The following is a 19,264-nucleotide window of genomic DNA, read 5'->3' on the forward strand; positions in this document are numbered from 1 at the left end:
TAGCCTGATTGAGATGCTCTGGTATATCTCCCACCGTTCCATTATGTTTCTCGTACCTGCACGTCGTGAAGTGAGGCATATTTCCCCCCCTAATTATTTTCTCTGCCTTCCACTCACAGGACCTTTGTGTCGCCAATTCGTACAGAGATTTGTACTTACGCGTTCACGCGCAGGTTGGCTGCACCGGTTGCGTGTCACCAAAAACGTCTCTCTCTCTTGATCTCTTCTCGTTAGTAGGTTGTACCATTACTATGAGCGCCAATTGAAGGCGTTGTAGGAAATTGCACTTTGAATGAATAAATGTTTTTTTTTTAGGTTATTGACCATGACATCTGAAATTATTCAGAAAGAACGTAGGAAGAGAGGGAAATGGGATAGGAAAGGCAGGAAGGTATACGAGAAGAAAGGCCACATGAAACATTGGAGGCGGGCTAACGAAAATCGAAAGGCGGAAATAATAGCGAAGGCAGGAGATAATGGTTTGAAGCCTTGGTACGAAATAGATAATTCATAACGTAATAGAAATTCAAGGGTTAAGTGTTGAACTACTTATGCGGTGTGAGCATTTTTATTATTTCAGAAGTTGCTTTTTTGTGTGAAGCTTCAAGATAGGCATAAATGTTCACCGTCGGCGTAGCTTGGCGGCATGAACCTCTCGTAAGCGGACAGTGACTTCCCCCATTCTCGGTTCTGCAGATTGTTGCACAGTCCGTCGGCGGATCGAAACTTGGTGGAAGGGCAGCGTGGAATTTTCGGGCAAGCATCGGCGATGACAGTGTTCTGAATGTTGAACCTTTGAAGACCATCCCGTCCTTGTAGCGAGTCCAGGTTGAACCTGTGAACACGATTAATTGCAATGCTTTTCGACATGCCTTAGCTTTTAAGCACTTTTTCGCGTTGTGCTACAGGTGCGCATTTGTATACGTTAAAATATAGGCCTCGTGGATCAATCCAATATTATACGCGACAAAAATATTGTCTCCGAAGAGTTCACCTTACTGCCATAATGAAATAATTCTTGCCGTGTGCTTGTCACATGCAAAGTATGGATGAAGAATGAGAAGGGGCCCCTTCGTCCAGGGTGCACGTTTCAACGGCTGCAAGTGCCTACGCGGAAGCCTACTGAAGTCAACCTCGGCACAGTTCAAATGATCTCCTGTGCCTAATCAGACTGGCCAAGGAAGCGTGACCTTTTGTCTTTCTGCTGTATTTCTCAAAGGAGTTTCTCTTTTTATTGTGCTATTTAAAACCTTTACAAAAAGGCAAAATTTTCACAAATCAGCGCTTACAATGAGTCTACCTGCATGATAAATAATTCGAATACATTTTTTTTCTCTCTCTCTTTCATGGTATTTATTGCAACATCATTGTATCACTAAAGAGCGCTTCGGTACAGCCCAGTGCATCAAGTGAACACATGCTAATAATCTTCAAGGCCAACCAGATACTGATTGGGCGATGCTAGCTGCCGCTTTAGGATGCATCGCAAAAGTTTTCGCAGCGGCTGTTCGAACCTCTGTCAATTTAACTGTACCGTCCTGTAAACGTTCATACGTAGTGTCACCATTTCTGAAAAGGTTGGTTTGTTTTGTGGTAACGAATATCCACACTTCATTTGATGTAGGTTACAGACGTACCGGCGAGCAAGCTCTCGTGTTGCTTCGAGCCCTATGAGGCCATCCCGGCCGAGAGACTGAACGATGAGCTTGAAACCGAAGAATGCAGCGTGCTGAGAGGCGGTTGACTTCCGCTTCGCAAAGATGCCTGCATAGACAAAGTGTAATTCTGCACGACACGTTGATTTGACTTGATATGGCATGCTATAGAGACGCAGTTGGGAATGAATTTTAGACTATGTGTGAAACCCCCACTACTCTGAACGCCACTCGTTTATCATAAAATGCGTTTTCCGTTAGGTTTTCGGACTTAATCCCAAAATGCACGTGAAATGAGCACGCAAATACATGCCCTGAGAATTGGTTGTATCATGAGAAGTCCACAAACAAAGAGAAGGAAAACATGAGAGAAATTACTTGTACTTACTAATTAAATTAAAAATGCTAAATTAATGGCAGTGAAAGTGGATGAAAAGACAACATGCGGCAGGTGGGGAACAATCCAACGTCTTCGCATTACGTGTGCCATGCTCTAACCAAGTGAGCTATCACGGTGCGGTTTCCTCATCCACTTTCTTGGGTATTTATCTGTTACTACTAGAACTACCCTGGGAGTGGTCACCACTGCCGTTACTCACAAACCTTGGCGGCGGATGTGGAACATCCCTTCTGCCGCAGACGTCAAGAGTACATATCCGGCAACACTGATGCCACGAGCGTGGGTTTATTGACCAGTTGCCTTCATACAGCAAGATCACGTACTCGTGACGCCTGCGGCACATAGCATGTTCCACATCCACCGCCAGGGTCTGTGAGTGGTAGCGCTGGCTAACACTCCCAACGTTACTTCTAGTAGTAGCTCATAAATACTCAAGAAAGCGGATGGGGGAACCGCGGCGCGCTAGCTCAATTAATTAGAGCATCGCACGCGTAATGCGAAGACGTGGGATCACTCCCCACCTGCGGAATGTTGTTTTTTCACCACCTTTCATTGCAATTATTTTATATTTTCTTTAATTCAATCAGGAAGTACAAGTAATTTTTCCTATGTTTTCCTTGGTGTGTTCGTTTGGTGGCGTGTCATGATATTTGATTAATAAAAATCGGGCCCCTTTGTTAACCCTCTTCGCGTTATTACAAAATGAGGGTCTCCAATCCGGCAACACTGATGCATTTAGGTAGCATGCGCTGGTTTATTGACATGATGCCTTTACCCAGAAAGATCTCGTAGTTGTGACGCCTGCGGCACAAGGGATGTTCCACATAAACCACTGAGGTTTGTGAGTGGTGGCACTGTCTAACGCTCCCAAGGTTAGTTCTAGTATTAACAAATAAATACCCAAGAAAGTGGATGGGGAAATTGCGACGCGATAGCTCACTTGGTTAGAGCATCGCACGCCTAATGGGAAGACGTGGGATCGTTGCCCACCTATGGCAAGTTGTTTTTTCAGCCCCTTTCATTGCCATTCATTTATAATTTGTTTAACTCAATTATAAAGCACAAGTAATTTCCCCTATGTTTTTCTTGATGTTGTCGTTTGTTGGCTTCTTATGATATGATTATTAAGAATCAGGCCCCTCTGTTAAACCCCTTTTTTCTCGTTCTGAGAATTCGTTGCTTATTTAACTCTCTCGGGCCTCAGTGTAATCCATTTTGTTCAGAGCACCTAAATTAGTTAATTGTGTAATAGCGCTGAACGTTGTTTTAAGCGCTTTGGCGCTTGACTGTGTGTCTATCACTCAAGGTTTGGCAGCGCCCTCCACCTTTTCTGAAATTTGTGAATGAACACCGTGAAATATATGCGTTACGAATAACATTCGCTGCATCAAAGATTACGAAAAATGTGTCGTTTGTTTTGAGTGCTCTGTTCACGTAGCTTCATTGATCAGAAAGGTTACCAAAGGTTTCGATTTGCTGTATTTTTTGTCGTCTTTTTATCAATCTTCCCTCTACAGTGACGACCCAAATTATATCGAAAACTACAAAAAAGATTCAGATCACTAGAATCCAACAAAGATGCCAAGGACAACGTAAGGGATAGAACTTGTACTGACTAACAGAATTAAAGAAATTATAAATGCGTGACAATGAAAGCGAATGAGAAAACAACTTGCCGCAGGTGGGGAACTATCCAACTTCTTCGCATTACGCATGCGATGCTCTAACCAAGTGAGCTACCGCAGCACCGTGTTGTACCCTATATGGTCCGTGGCGTCTTTGTTTGTTGGCTTCTCGTGATATGATTAATAAAAATCGGGCCCCGGGCTAAAACTCTTTCTTCTCGTTCATTATAAAATAGGTTGCACTTCATAAAATGAGCAGATAGCAGACTGCCAATTCCTTAAATCCCAATATAATAATTTATAAATCCATGAATGCGTGTAAACGTTTGTGGTCTTCTTCGACAGAATGGTATGTACACATGGCATTTTTTCACTCACAGTTCTTCGATGGTAAAAAAGGATTGCGCGGTATGATTACGTTTTTTACAGAAACATTTAGCTGAGTGGCGTTTTCGTGTCATGCAAAGTACTTATTAATAGAGAGCGTGCGGGAGCTTTGTATTTTAGCGTCAAAGATGCAGACAATTGAACCGGAAACTGCGGGGCTTTATGTGCGTGATGAGAGGCGACAACAAAGAATTTCTGTGATGCATAGCAGCATCTCGCCACACCCATGGTTGTGCGTCATGCCTCTACGAGCATTTTCTCTTTGCAGACAGAAAGCCTACTTGGTGGCTCAGCATACGGCACACTCAACATGTGATAGCGCAGGCGTGCCATGCGCAAGAGCTTTACCGATCAGCAGTCATCAGTTTCTCTAGTAAGCCTCTCGTGAGACTCGTAAGCTTGAAATTCTTTCATCAAAAACTCGCAGTTCTTTATGATCCAGAGATGACACATCTGAAAACAATACGAAAACAATAAACATTGTTCTAGGATGTTCTACTCTAAGATGCCATGGAATGCGCGGGGCATGGGGTCTATTGTTGTAGAATGTATGACGAATTTGGTCTTTTTGAAGACAATAGCACTGTTGAAGGTTATTAGACGTTAAAAAAGCCGAGTACCATCATTCAGCAGAGCTCTTTCGGCATCGTCTATTCCACGGACGATGCTGAGACTTGCTCGTCCGGCGATGTCCAGATCTTCTTGGCTAATATCAGGAAGTGACACTACTCTTCTTCCGGCCACATTCGCAGGTCGGCGGACGGGACCTGAAAAGAAAAAAGAAGATTCCTGACGTCATCGGGAAAATAAAGTGATAATGAAACTTTCGGGTATCTCATCACTGCGGCGAAACGAAATTGATTGTATTGTTTTAATTATGATAACCCTCTCATTGCTGTCATAGAAGGGCATCAGGAGCTACAGTACGTTACCCAACACAATACTAAAGCGCAAATTTAAAGAGGAATGAAGAAATGTGCAATATGACGTTCCTAATGTTACATCAATGACTTCTATCGCGGTAGACAACACCACACCCACTTAGTTGCTGTCTTGTCAGTGGTTCTCAGAGCGTGGCGCTGCTTCCGCGATGGCGGGCCGAACCTTGCTTGAATTTGACATGAACACCTGATAAGAGCACCGTGAGAGAGGCCTAGGGCATCTTTTCTCGTAGCAAGGCACAAAACTTGCTATACAAGCATCAGACTTGCTACACGGTTCACCAGACCATAGCTACTGCTACTGCTTCGTGAACTTTGCTCCGATGTGTTTTACTCTCCTTAAGTACCAAAGAAATAAATCAGCATATCTTGATATTCTATGTTTCTATGTTGAAATCCATCTCTTTGTGTCTCCACAACTTCCAATAAAAATTGCATGCCATGTTTTTATCTTGTTTAATTGTCATCATACAAAGTGAAAACATTACGGAAGCCCTCCATCATCAAGGTTTCGGCCATGCAGGCTATGGAACTTAGCTTGCAGTAGTGTTTGTTTTGACAACTGGGATTTTGACAAATGTAGTGTGTTTAGGTAAATGTAACATCGATACAGATAACTGCACCGTCTTTTCTTTCTGCTGAAATTATTAACGTATTTTGAATCCTTATTAATCATACCCGCTCACAGAAAATGCAATAAATTAGCGTCAATAAAACAATGTGAACGAGCTTGAGTTATTTCGCTAATTTGAACGAGTCGGCATTCCGGGTGTCTACTGCAACACGTCGAAAAATATCTACCTTTCGGTACTTAGTTTTGCTATCTATTGCATACTTAAGCATTCATCCTTATCGCTTTTGTTCTTTCACTGAGTGCGTTTTGTACGCCCGTATACACCTCTTATAGCTTTTAGTCACGTACAGGTGTTCTGATTTCCAGACTAATTCTTGACCAGGAGAAGTTCACACCGTGCTTTCAACGTAATGGGTTGTTCAGTAGCTCTTCAAAGGTAACTTCATCCTGTAGAGTTCCTAATATACTATAATGCTATACTTAATATTCTATAATGACAGAGTGTTTGACAATCCCCACGCAATTTGGCAATCCGAACGCGGCACCCAATCCAGCCAGCCACAATTGGGCACCTCGGCACAGCAATCGGAAGGATGTTTCTCTTGTGTAGGCGAAGCTCACCGAATTCTTCTGTGATGAAGACGGACCAGGCCATCACCTTCGTTTGTTGGCTGCCACAGGGGAACGCTTAGTGACACTTGCTGCAGTGCGCACTCATCGACGAATGTGTTTGGCGAACGCACTTCGCGGCGTCAAAGCGCGTATCCTCGCTAGCAATTACTAAACAAGAAGGAAATTAACATTGAAAGCCGAGTCAGGAGTAATTTTATATAAAACTTTTTTGAAATTGTAGCGGCAGCAGGTATTAGGGTGTGCCACATTGCACAAAGGTATATATATATATATATATATATATATATATATATATATATATATATATATATATATATATATATATATATATATATATATATATATATATATATATATTTATTTATTTATTTATTTATTTATTTATTTATATGGCTGCATACTAAGAACAGCAAAAGCTACTCTCGCTCTCCTGCTGTTTACAAATGTATGCTTCGCCTTCTGGCTCGCGATCACCATCGCCACCACTGTGAAGCAACACTGTTCTTTCTTGCGAAGCTGCGCACCGCCAAAATGACACGCAGCGCGCTCAATTGCCCTTGCTCAAATTGCACTTTAGATTGTGAACGTGACAGGGGTATAACACAAAACTGCACGCTTCTCGGTGTTTTCTCGTGCCTATATTTCAGCCCCTCACTGCATTGGAAAAGCATATGCGAGTGAAGAAACACAGCCATGTATATGGGTCAAGTCCAGGAATCCAGGACGTACCTACGGCGGCGAAGCTGGCCCTGGGACGATGCGGTCGGCGTAACTTTTCGCTGCCGTCGGCATAACTCACCTACAGTAGTAAAGGGCGGTCATGGCGTATGCAACGTCGCCATTGCATGCTTGGGGGCGGGCGATTTGAATTGCGCTGAAGGTATGCGGAATTTCCCGACGCAATTTCATCGTAAACAAAGTCCTTTTTTTTTCTTTTTTTTGTGGAACGATACGAGAGTTGCGAAGCTTCTGGAATGGTATTTTAGCCGTCCACATCGACTAAGTGTTTGGACTTTGTGTCGGTTTAAGCCCGGCTACGCACGCAATTTTTTTCTCAAATTTCGGCGCATGGCAAGATGTTAACTTTAGTATTTAGAACGATAACCAGTACGTTCTAGAACAACTAATGAAACCATGTATAAATGTATGACGCCATGTTAAATACGCGTATAGCATATCTGAATAAATCAAACAGGCTAGGTGAATATTTGTCACCGCCCTGTGAAATGCCATTAAATCATCATCATCTCGACCGCGCGACGGATCACTGAGCTAAAGCTCTTCCTTTCGTGCGGCGATCCGCTGCCGTCTCCGCTCGTCCACTGTGACTGCTGCCCCGTAAACCAGCTCCGCTATATCTCCCTAGTGGCTCGCCGCGGATGGATGAGGCACTAAAGAGCAATAACGGTTTATATTGATCGGAACGTCATAAGCCCACCTGGCACCGCCACTTGCAGTAGTTTACTTGCGTCATCAAGTTATCATGCGCTGCCGTCAATCGCATTTCGTTTCGCCAAAGCACTATCGTTTATATTGGTTGGTTGATCTTTCATAACATTGGACCTGGCGCGGTTGCCTAACGGCTATTGTGTTGCGCTGCTAAGCACGTAGTCGCGGGATCAAAACCCAGCCACGGCGGCCTCGTTTCGATCGGGAAGAAATGCAAAAACACCCGTGTCCCATGCGTTGGTGGAAGGTTAAGGAAACCCAGCTGCTCGCAATTGATCCAGAGTCAGCCACTACACTAAATAAACAGAGAGCTCCGGGCACTCTCTTTGAGGGAGTGCCCGGATCTTCGAGCGCGTCCCATACTTCACTCTCTTTTCCAGAGTAGATCCACCCAGTGGCGTAGCTAGGTCGTCTGGCACCCGGGGCCCTTAGCTCTTCTGTCACCCCCCCTCCCCGTGTGTAGTCGAGGAAGGCGAGGATATCGACAATTTTCGGGTGTCTTCAGACGTATATGACACCCCCCCCCCTTACTGGCCCCGTGCACCCGGGGCCCACGGCCCCCCGCCCCCCCCCCCCCTGTTGCTACGCCACTGGATCCACCCTCTTAGAGAGAGTAGGATAACTCCTCCCGACAGAGTTTTGTTACTACACCGCAAGGGAGTGCCAGTAATCTTCTGCAGAGTGCTAATACTCTCCCCACAGGAGTAATAGTACTCCCCTAGACAGAGTGCTTCTACCCCTCCAAACCCTCTACTTCTACTCCTCCAAGCTGAGTGTTTCTACGCCCCCAAACAGAGTGCTTGTGCTCCTTCAGAACTGTGCTAGTACTCTCCCCAGTAGTGTGAAAGCACGATTTGAATCGATGGTCCCGTTGGAAGGTATTCGCAATATTTACATGTGGGGAATATTTGATTCCTTCATAAGCAGCTCCAGCACTTATGCTAGGTGAATTGGATGTAATCTGTAGTCGCCCAGTTACTCAAATGAAACATTTTCTCTCTTAAAACGTCAAAATATTTATGGATCCGTCGCAAGACCAACTGAATAATAATTTGAGAAACATACTGACAAAAACATAAAATGACATTACAATAATGCCCGTGAACTTTAGAGCCCATCTTGTAATAAAACATAAGGAAATGCTCTAAAGTTTCTCAGTAGCACCGCATAGCAAGGTCCTTTATTAACATTTGGCTCCACCTTCTAAAAATAAACTATACAATGGAAAGTTCAACATAGAACCAACGTGTGCCAACTCACACATTATTTACATTATGATCGAAGAGAAATCTGCGCCAGATTACTGAAAAGCAAACACATTTCTGGCTCAAAACGCATGCACCTATATGGCTGAGGTTACCACATGCGGCTAAGCATGGGGCTGGTAATGTAGATAATTGTGCAAGAAACGTTTTTGTGTACAATAATCTAAGACGGCAGCTCATTTGATAACGTCCTGTACCGCGTATGGATGTCCCTGACAGAGTACAGTGCATTAACAAATGTGTTGTACATTCTCATGCGAGGCCGCAGGTATAGCTAGCCCTGCTTATATTTCACATAAAGTTACTCATGTATGGGCTACAGCCCATTTTTTCTAAGGGTGCCTTCTCGTGGTACTGCAGCAATATCCTGGGGCACCGTCTCAAAGCGGTACGGAGGCGTATGGTATTTCCCATTCCTTTGGCCTGCTCACAAAATTAGTTTTCTGCTGCTGTTTGGATTGATCCTTTACTTTCAAAGAAATAAATAAAATGAAATTTACAGTCTATCTAGTATTTAGCAAATGAGTGTAAAATTGCAAGGAGCATTTACATTAAAATCTTGCGCATTAAATTTCTTGTCATATATAGTAGTTTTTCATGCCCATGACGGTAACAATTCTGCACTTCTGAGGAGGAGCTTGCATATTTACATGATCAATTATTGTGACTCGCTGCACACGCAATCTAACTAAAGTACAGCATGGTTTCAGATGTGAACCAAAAATCAGATGTGAGGAATATGATGCATCAAAGGCGACATAAGCATAAGTACAGGCAGGGAAGTGCACAAAAAAGAAACACAAAGAAGCAAATCATATATTGAGAAAGGCACTATCCTTTTTCATATATTCCTTCCAGGTACATTGATGTTGCATGCGACCATGCGTATACTATGCGACTATGCGTATACAAACAACGGCGCTGCAATTATGCTTCAGTAATTTTTGTCTTAACTCGTTCCCTTAACTACTACACGCAGAAACAAATGAACAACGCTCGCATGCGATCCCATAAATGAGAAATGAACGTAAATATATATATATATATATATATATATATATATATATATATATATATATATATATATATATAAATATATATATATATATGTGTGTGTGTGTGTGTGTGTGTGTGTGTGTGTGTAGAAAATTATCAGTCATAGCACTCGTAGTACAGCCCTCTGGGCCATTCTCTGTTCAAAAGCAGGCATATTAGGGTTATTATAATTAGACAAAGGTATTTTGCTCTCGTGAGCAGCACTCCTTAGGATAGTTACTCGGGCGAGCTTCCCACGCTAAGCGTGCCGGGCTTGCCTCGCACCTGCTTAACATTTTCCTAGTTTCTGGAGCAGCTCGAGTTCGCTCGATTCAAGCTAAATAATGTCCGCGCAACCTTGGGCGATCAGAACGCACGTGATCTGCGCCCGGCTGGCAGGGAAAATGGGCTTTGTACCGGCCACAGAGCTCCATGTCTCAGTAAGGGGCCTGGTGTAGTCTCGTGTGGACGCCATCCTCCCTCATCTTTTAAAATGATCAATACTTAGAAGCATTTCTCCCGGAAACCATACTTAGTTCAAGGGAATTTTCCCCGTCTCAATAATTTCTTTTGTCGTATTCGAGTGCTGATTGCCATGTTATCTGTTTGTTAACGTAACTTTTTCTCAAGTCTCTAAATTTATTAAGGCAGTTTCTCGCGTGCGTAACATGGCCACGTATGTTTATATCTCCTTCCGTTTCACTACCGCGGGTGTGCTTTAGAACCATGGCGCTGCAATTATGCTTGAGTGATTTTCCTTTTCCCCATCTTTGTTTTTCCTTCCTTAAACTCGTTCTCTTCCTTCGTTCATTTCCTTCCTTCTCGTTCGAGAAGAGGAAGAAGACGTTAGCTGGTGCAGCCTCGGCACGCCATCTTGACTTCACCATCAATCTCCTTCCTTAAATAAAGCCGATTCAACATAAACCGTAACAGTTTTGTGGTGGAGGCGCGGGGTACTTCGACCAAGACGACGGAGCTGCTTCAGCAAGTGCCACACCGGAGCCAATGCCTCGGTCGACTGCCTCCAACAGCACTTGAGATCGCGATGTCCCACAGCGCCGACCAACAGCCTTCTCTGGCTGCTCCAGTGCGAACAACCGGCGCCTGGATGCATCAAATGGAGCTCCACCCTTTCTTTGGAAAATTCGGTGAGGACGTCGAGGAAAGACTCACCCACTACAAGCGTGTGAGCAAGTACAACGCCTAGAACTCCACGGCTCAGCTCGACAATGTGGTTCTGTTCGTCACAGACACTGCGCTAGTGTGGTTCGAGAACAATGAAGATACGTTCACAACGTGGGACAGCTTCGTTACTCACCTCCGAGAGTGCTTTGGTGATTCCAGCACGAAAAGGAAGCGGGCGGAGCACACGTTGCTTCAGCGCGCTCAAGTCCCAGGTGAGACCTCTACTACGTACGTAGAGGCGATCCTGAAGCTTTGCAAGACTGTCAATCCTCGAATGGCCGAAGAGGACCAGGTTGGACACCTTCTCAAAAGCATAGCCGAGGATGTTTACAATTATTTAATCGGAAAGGGGAGTTTCGACTCGGTCGCCGACCTCATAAAGCATTGCCGCACATATGAGGCCTTGAAGCTGCACCGTAAAACTCCAAAGTTCGGCAGGTTAGCCAATGTTGCAACGGTGGCAAGCGTTGACGAAAACGACAACTACAGTTTTCAATTTGACCTTGCGGCAGCCATAAGGCAAATTGTCCGCGAAGAACTTGAACGACCCACCAAAGGGGCGGATGTCGAACAGCTTGGTTGCGCTTTCAACCAACCTCAAGAACATGCATCTGCTGTGTCCGCATTGTCTGCCATGCCAGGCGTTGCAGACTGTCGATTCGATCAGCTGCGACAGCACCGACGTACCTTTCCCTACGACATGACGCACGATCAACGAACTCGTCGAGCTACCACCACGAATCGGAATTCGAAAGATCACGTTTATTATTCGCAGCACCCCAGGGTTGACCTCGAGGCTTACAACGTCGATCGCGCATCGCCTGTGTGTTACAGCTGTGGCGCCTCAGGAAACGTTGCTCGTTTTTCTCGCCGGCGCCGACAGACAACAACATATGGCCCACCACCAACATGGACTAATTTTGAACGTGATAGTGACGACCGTTGGCCGACAGACCCTGAATATAGTAGGAGTGGCTCGCCGGCTTCAGACCGCAGCCTGACGCCCCCAACCAGTCGCCCACGCCGTTCACCGTCACCACGGCGACGCGCTATGTCTCCACCGCCGTCGGGAAACTAGTCGGCGCGGCCGATGGAGGTAAGGTCACCAGACAGTCTGCGTCTCTGCGAAGTACTCCTCTGCCTATTATGATGGTGAGGAACAAAGTGCGTGAGTTAATTGATAGTATACCTGCAACAGCATTACTGGACACTGGTGCTACCGTTTCCGTCATGAGTGTGAATTTCAAAGAGAAGCTGGGTCGGAAAGTTATGTTCCCGTGGAATGATGGTGTGACGTTTCTTGGTGTCAGCGGAGAGTGCTTAGTTCTCCTTGGTATTTGGTTGCAAGTGTTTTATTTGGAGCAGAAGATCTTAAAACAGAATTTCTCCTACTACCTCGATGCATTCATGATGCGATTCTCGGGATTGACTTTCTTCAGAATTGGGGTGCATCCGTTAGCTGTGGCACAGGCGAAATTACTTTGAATAGCGCGCTTCTCGCCACCCTTGCCAAAACATCCTTACTAGTGAAAAACTAGTGTGTTGTTTCGAATGATTTGCTGCTACTGCCTTGGTCACTGTCACGTATCCCTGTCAATTTCGCTGCTGCCAACCTTTCATCGTTTGACGAGCAAGTCCAGCCACTTACGTCGAGTTGCGGAATGAAAGATGTACTTGTACCGCGCTCTGTCGTGAGAGTAGTGAACGACGCCTCAAATTTGTGGGCTTTAAATTGTTCTTGCGTCCCTGCTGTTCTCCCGCGTGATATGAAGCTCACTGAATTTGACGAGATTACTTACAGCTCCATTACAGTTCTAAGCGAGGAGGAGCAGTCTCATACTAGCGACCCCCACCGAAGCATTTCTGAAGAGCAGATCCTACGAATGATCAACAAGCCGCTGCCCTCACATGAGCGCGACGCTATCACACAAATTTTGGGGCACGTCTTTCTGTGTTTGATTTCACACAAGGCGACAAGCAGGCTTCACTCCCGCATTCTCATAATCGCTACAGAATTGACACCGGATCTGCGCACCCCATTCGGCAAAAGCCTTACCGCGTTTCATCAACAGAGAGGACAGTTATTGCTGAACAGGTCAAAGACATGCTGCGGAAAAGTGTTGTTCAAGAGTCCTCTAGTCCGTGGGCAGCACCAGTAATCTTAGTAAAGAAGAAGGATGGATCGTGGTGGTTTTGCGTTCATTACAGGAAACTGAAGGCGGTCACTAAAAAAGATGTGTATCCGCTTCCTAGAATTGATGATGTCATCTATTGTCTATATTCCGCTGCCTACTTTTAATCACACGATTTGCGATCAGGGTAATGGCAGATACCCATGCACCCAGATGACTAGGAGAAAACGGCCTTCGTGACACCCGACGTTCTTTATGATTTTAACGTTATGCCGTTCGGCCTTTGTAATGCGCCAGCAACATTCGAACGATTCATGGACACTATCGTTTGAGGACTTAAATGGGAAATTTGTTTTTGCTACCTCGATGATGTGGTGATTTTTGGCAGCACATTAAGTGAGCATAACAGCCATCTCAATCTTGTTTTGGATTGTGTCGAACAAGCCGGCTTGATCCTAAATTCCAAGAAATGTCGCTTCGGAGAAACCGAGACGTTAGTACTTGGGCATCTGGTCGACAAAAACGGTGTGAGGCCAGAACCACAGAAGATTCAGGCAGTCAGCTCCTTCGAAGCACCGAAATCAGTGCGGGAGTTGAGGAGTTTCTTGGGCCTGTGCTCGTATTTTCGTCGCTTCGTCCCAAGATTCGCCGACGTGTGGCATACCCCTTAACATGTCTTCTCCAAAAAGCCGTCCCTTTCAACTGGACATCGGTTTGCGACGACGCGTTCCGCCCGCTAAGATTTCTACTAACGTCAGGGCCCATATTGCGTCACTTCGATGCATCCGCACCTACGGAAGTGCACGCTGGTGCCAGTGGCATTGGCATAGGTGCCTTACTTGTGCGACGTCATGAAGGAGCTGAACACGTTGTGGCTTATGCTAGTCGCTTTTTGACTAAGGCGGAACGCAACTACACTGTGACCGAGCAAGAATGCTTGGCAGCTGTTTTCGCTGTCCACAAATTTCGGCCCTATATCTACCGACGCCCGTTCACTATCATTACTGACCATCACGCATTTTGCTGGTTGGTGAATCTCCGTGACCAGAGGGGATGACTGGCACGTTGAGCTCATCGACTGCAGGAGTACGACTTCGTTATTTCCTACAAGTTGAGGCGTCGCCATGCAGATGCGGACTGTCTCTCCCGCCTTCCTCTGACGACGACGGAGTGTGACGAAGACAATTTTGACGACTGTTTTACTCCTATTTCTTCTACATTCCCAGACTCGATGACTTTCAAAGCAGAGCTGGAAGATGATATTAGTTTGGAGCCTCTATTTGTAGCCGCATCGCGTCCTGGAGCCACCGGTCCATTTTGTGTCCGTGACGGCCTGCTTTACAAGACCAATTATTCGGCTAAAGGACCACGCTTCCTTCTGGTGGAGCCGCAGAGTCTGCGAACGGGCATACTGAGAGCCATGCAAGACGATGTGACCTCTGGCCATCTAGGATTCATCAGAACTTTGAACTGGACACAGGAGCGTTTTTACTGGCCCAGAATACGGGACACAGTCAAGCACTACGTCACCGGTTGCGAACAATGCCAACGCTACAAGCGCCTTACGACCGCTCCGCCAGGTCTTCTCCAACCTCTGCCGCCACCTCGCCTGCCATTTGAACAAGTGGGTATCGATCTTCTGGGCCCATTTCCCCGGTCATCTAACGACAACCGATGGGTGATCGTATGTGTCGACCATCTGACCCGTTACGCGGAAACGACAGCCGCACCATCTTCAACAGCTGCGTCCGTTGCAACGTTTTTGCTTCCATACATTATTCTTCGACATGGTCCCCCCATGTCATCATTAGCGATTGCGGTCGTCAGTTCGTTGCGGACGCCGTATAAGAACTGCTTCGTCTCTGCAGTTCGCAGTTCCGTAATTCAACGCTTTATCACCCTCAGACAAATGGGCTTTTAGAAGGTACTAACAGAACTCCAATTAACATGCTGGCCATGTACGTATCTCCCCATCACAAGGACTGGGATGACATATACTCCTTCATCACCTATGCTTATAATACAGCAAAGAATGAGATGACCGATAACAGCCCTGTTTATCTCCTTTACTCACGTTCAACGCTAAACTGCATTGACACTATACTGCCGTTTGACGTTCAGAGCGAGTACCCTGTTGCCAAGACGCGTTGAATTGCCGAAGAAGCCAGGCGTATCGCTCGTCTTCGTACTGTGGCATCGCAGCACCGCCCGAAAGAGCGCTATGACAGCCGACACCAGACTGTCTCGTACGCCAAAGGAGACTTTGTGTAGTGGTGGACTCCGGATCGTAAACGTGGCTTATGCTAAAAGCTTTTACCCCTGTATACGGGCCTACTCGTCATTGTAGATCGCTTGAGTGACTTGACGTACGTGGTGGCACGCTTGACGTCCGCTGGTCGTCGGTCTAGCGGGACCCAGTTAGTACATGTTGCCCGGCTTAAGCGGTTTCACCCTACGCTTTCCGAGTGATTTGCACATGCCCAGCGGGCTTCGTCTGGCAACCGGGGATTGCTACTGCGTGAGCCGGGCGAGGAGAAGAGGAAGAAGACGTTAGCTGGTGCAGCCTCTGGACGCCATCTTGACTCTACGATCAATCTCGTCGCTTAAATAAAGCCGGTTCAACATTAACCGTAGCACATGTAATATATATATATATATATATATATATATATATATATATATATATAGAGAGAGAGAGAGAGAGAGAATTATCAGTCATAGCACTCGTGGTGCAGCCCTCTGTGCCGTTCTCTTTTCAAAAATAGTCATATTAGGGTTGTTGTAATCTGAGAAAGGTATTGCGAACCATCACAAAAAATTGCGGAAAGGACAATCGCGGACAATAGTCTCTTTCCACGTAAGTACGAGGCTCTGGACAGGAGCTATGCCGCTTCCATGTAACCTGGGGCCTGACGGACCAACTGACTGAGCTATCTCTCCGGGCAACATCCAGGGGTCACGAGTTCAAATCCCCTGTTCTCTTCCTTCTTTAATTTTTCTTCTATTGTTTTTATATCTTTCCTGCTAGTTTGTCACTATATCAGAGAATTGTATATCTTCGCCACGGCCATCCGCACGGGCACCCCTCTTACATTTTGTTTTCTTAAAGCACTTGTAAATTTTTTTTCCTCTATTATTTACGGCCAATCATGTGCAGGTCATAAACTACCAGGTTTCTCCAGTTGAGTGCCATTGGTGCGGTTTAAGCTAGCTCACATTCGTCGACCTTGACTGATCGATGAAGGCACCACTGTAGGATAAATGAGGCGTACAACTCTTGCGGTGGCGACGAGGTAAAGTATCCGCCTCGCGTGCAAGAGGACGGTGGTTCGAATCCCGGTGCCGCTCAATTTTCCACCGGAAAATTGAGCGGAAAGATAACAAGTCATCCACGGTGTTCTTCTAACTCAGGTGCCCATTCTGCGTATATGACATGTTATCGCCAGGAAGTCGTCACGGCGCTTAGTCGGCGTGATTCACAACGGACTAGGCAAGCGCGCTGTGTCTCTCAATGTCAATCGAAAAAGCGAGTCATCGGGATAGCTGCGTGTGATTTTATCACTTGCCGCTATCCGTAAGAGCTTTGAAAATCGCAAACACTGCCACAACCATGGTATGTTCAATGAGGCGTAAAGACGCTTAAAATGCTCTATTCGCCAGCCCATGATTCCGAGCCTATGCGAAGCGTACTTAGCATGCGTTTGGTGTGTTTGAATTTGTTCAGTTTTGCAGTCTACTGTGTACGGAATGCTGTTCGCATAAGGAGTCACATAACAGAGGGTGTCCATTGCTGGCGGGATGCATTCGTTATCAATAAGCCGCGCACGTGACGGTGCCTTTCGTCAATGGGTAATCGCGACCACTGTAGTTACGTGCAGTGCCAGTGCTAGATAGAAAGCTTGCCACAGGCATTCAGCTGCATGCTGCAAGAGGTCCGTCGGGCGCGTTATCTTGAACATACTGAAAGCTCATGAGGAATTCATGTTTTATATTGAATAAAGTATAAACACCATATAAGCGATCTTGCCAGCTACAGCGACAAGCGATTCGATGGAGGTGTCTGTTGCGTTCGCTCGTCACTTACAAGTCGTGCTCCGTGCGAGCGACGTCTCCCCGGTGTTGCCTGTATGAGGGCTGCAAGTACGTGTCGAAACTAGCGTGATGGCTGCTTGACTAATTTAAGTTGATGTATTTTACTGTAAACAGTAGCATAAAACATTTCTGAAGGTTTTCCAGTAGGTCCTTATTCTTGCAGGTATAAAAATTCAATCGTTTGCTCGTTCCGAGTGACAATCAGAACTATTTGAGCAAAGTACATCCAGTTCCGGCTTCGCGCTATTGGCTAGTCACTCATAGCACTTCCGCGCAACGGGCAACAAATTCCAGGTTTCCAGAACCGAGCGATCAGTTCAAGCGACGGCCCGTTTTGTCGATCGAAGCCGTTACTCCTCGCCGTCGCGCACCAAATCGCTCTCATGATGTTTAGTCCTAAGACTCAACTGCTTTTGCTCACGTATTGAAATGGCGTGATTATATGTGTGATTTTATGTCATTTTGCGGTTTTTGAGCACGGTGCGAATCTGAAAGGTGCTTATGTCTACGAACTCGGTGAATTTTCAAGCAGCGAGTTATGCATTGGCATCGAATATAACGGCTGGTGTGTGGAATTACAATTGCAGGAGCGCTTTGCATACGCTCATTGTTTTGAACATGCCTGTGCATTTGCTAATATGAGTTGGCGTTTCAGGGTTATGTCAATTGAACAGATAAATCACCCTTCCTCTGAAGGCTACAAGCGTAATGTGTGCATCTTGCTACTGCATGGCAAATCAAGATGTGTTCATTGCTTTATTATCTTTAGTGGACAAATTAAGCACCAAAATAAAACGTTGCTTTAATTCCGTGTTACCAGTCGTCTGTCGTACACAAAACAAAGAGTTGGTCTGATAAACTAATAACTGTGATCTATCTGCAAATTTTATATGCCTTTTCGAATGTAAAATGCTAGATTTCAAACTGCAGCAGTATTCAAATCTGTGAAAAATGTACTCCATTGCGCACCTCATGAATGAAAATAAGTTGATGCCTTTTAGTAAGCTTAGATGCAGGCCGCAATGAACTTTCTTAGTATTGAAGTCTGGGTAAGCTTGCCATAACAAGCCTTGTTGCCCTTTGTTATAGGCACACCCAGTCATATCCATTTTAATGGACAACCAAATTTTCATCGCTACTAAACATCATGTTTGCAGATTTGATCCTCAAATTGTGGCTTGAGCAGTGGAACAACCTGAGACGGTGCGGGGGGCACACTGGGCACGTGCTTAGGATGTGTCACAAGTGGTGTTTACGACCCACCAGACTAACGACAGACTTATGACATTTGACAATGACCAATATTCTATTTATTAGTAGGAGTATTTTAACATTGGTGCTGAACGAGAATGAACTGTAAGTTATTTCTTTTTTGTTTATATCTAAAATTTATTTATTTTAGCAGTTGACTGTTGCAATCATTTAGATGTTTCACATACATTCCAGTAGGAAGACTTAGGCCCAAACAATGAAACGTTCCTTTCCTTCGAGCGCTTCCTAACCTTGCGTAAGGCCTCCTTACAGCGAAAGACCGATGGAGGAAGCAAGCGTACGCTGAAAGCTCCCTTCACCCGTCCTCGCGTAAGGAGCGGTTGCCGCATGCCTGGGTTCGAGATTATCTCTTAAAATCTTTACGCGAACACCATTATTCTATAAAAATGTTGTATCGTTGCACAAGCTTTCAATTGAAGAGCTAATATAGAGAAGCGTGGACGCTTTCTTCTAGTTTTGTTTACTAAAGTTAAAAAAAGTTGCGCATTACAGCGCAAAACTTGATGTGCTCCATCAACGCTGGCACGCCGGCGGCGTGCAACGCCTACGAATGCCCAGCAACGCTTTCATGCCACACGCGTGACTGAAACGAACATGCCTGGCTAGACGTACCGTGCTC

General features: G+C 45.5%; 1 protein-coding gene across 1 annotated transcript in view; it reads right to left on the reverse strand.

The window, feature by feature from the left end:
• LOC135914833 (salivary peroxidase/catechol oxidase-like) overlaps positions 1–19,264 on the reverse strand; it is a 155,712-nt gene that overhangs the window by 76,931 nt on the left and 59,517 nt on the right. The window contains exons 4-6 of the mRNA XM_065447756.1: positions 4,688–4,834; positions 1,638–1,764; positions 627–835 (exon numbers count right to left, since the gene is read on the reverse strand). Coding sequence (XP_065303828.1) covers positions 627–835; positions 1,638–1,764; positions 4,688–4,834 — 483 coding nt within the window. The remainder of the gene's footprint in view (positions 1–626; positions 836–1,637; positions 1,765–4,687; positions 4,835–19,264) is intronic.

The sequence above is a fragment of the Dermacentor albipictus genome, unplaced genomic scaffold (assembly GCF_038994185.2).
Source record: "Dermacentor albipictus isolate Rhodes 1998 colony unplaced genomic scaffold, USDA_Dalb.pri_finalv2 scaffold_25, whole genome shotgun sequence".
NCBI lineage: Eukaryota > Metazoa > Arthropoda > Arachnida > Ixodida > Ixodidae > Dermacentor > Dermacentor albipictus.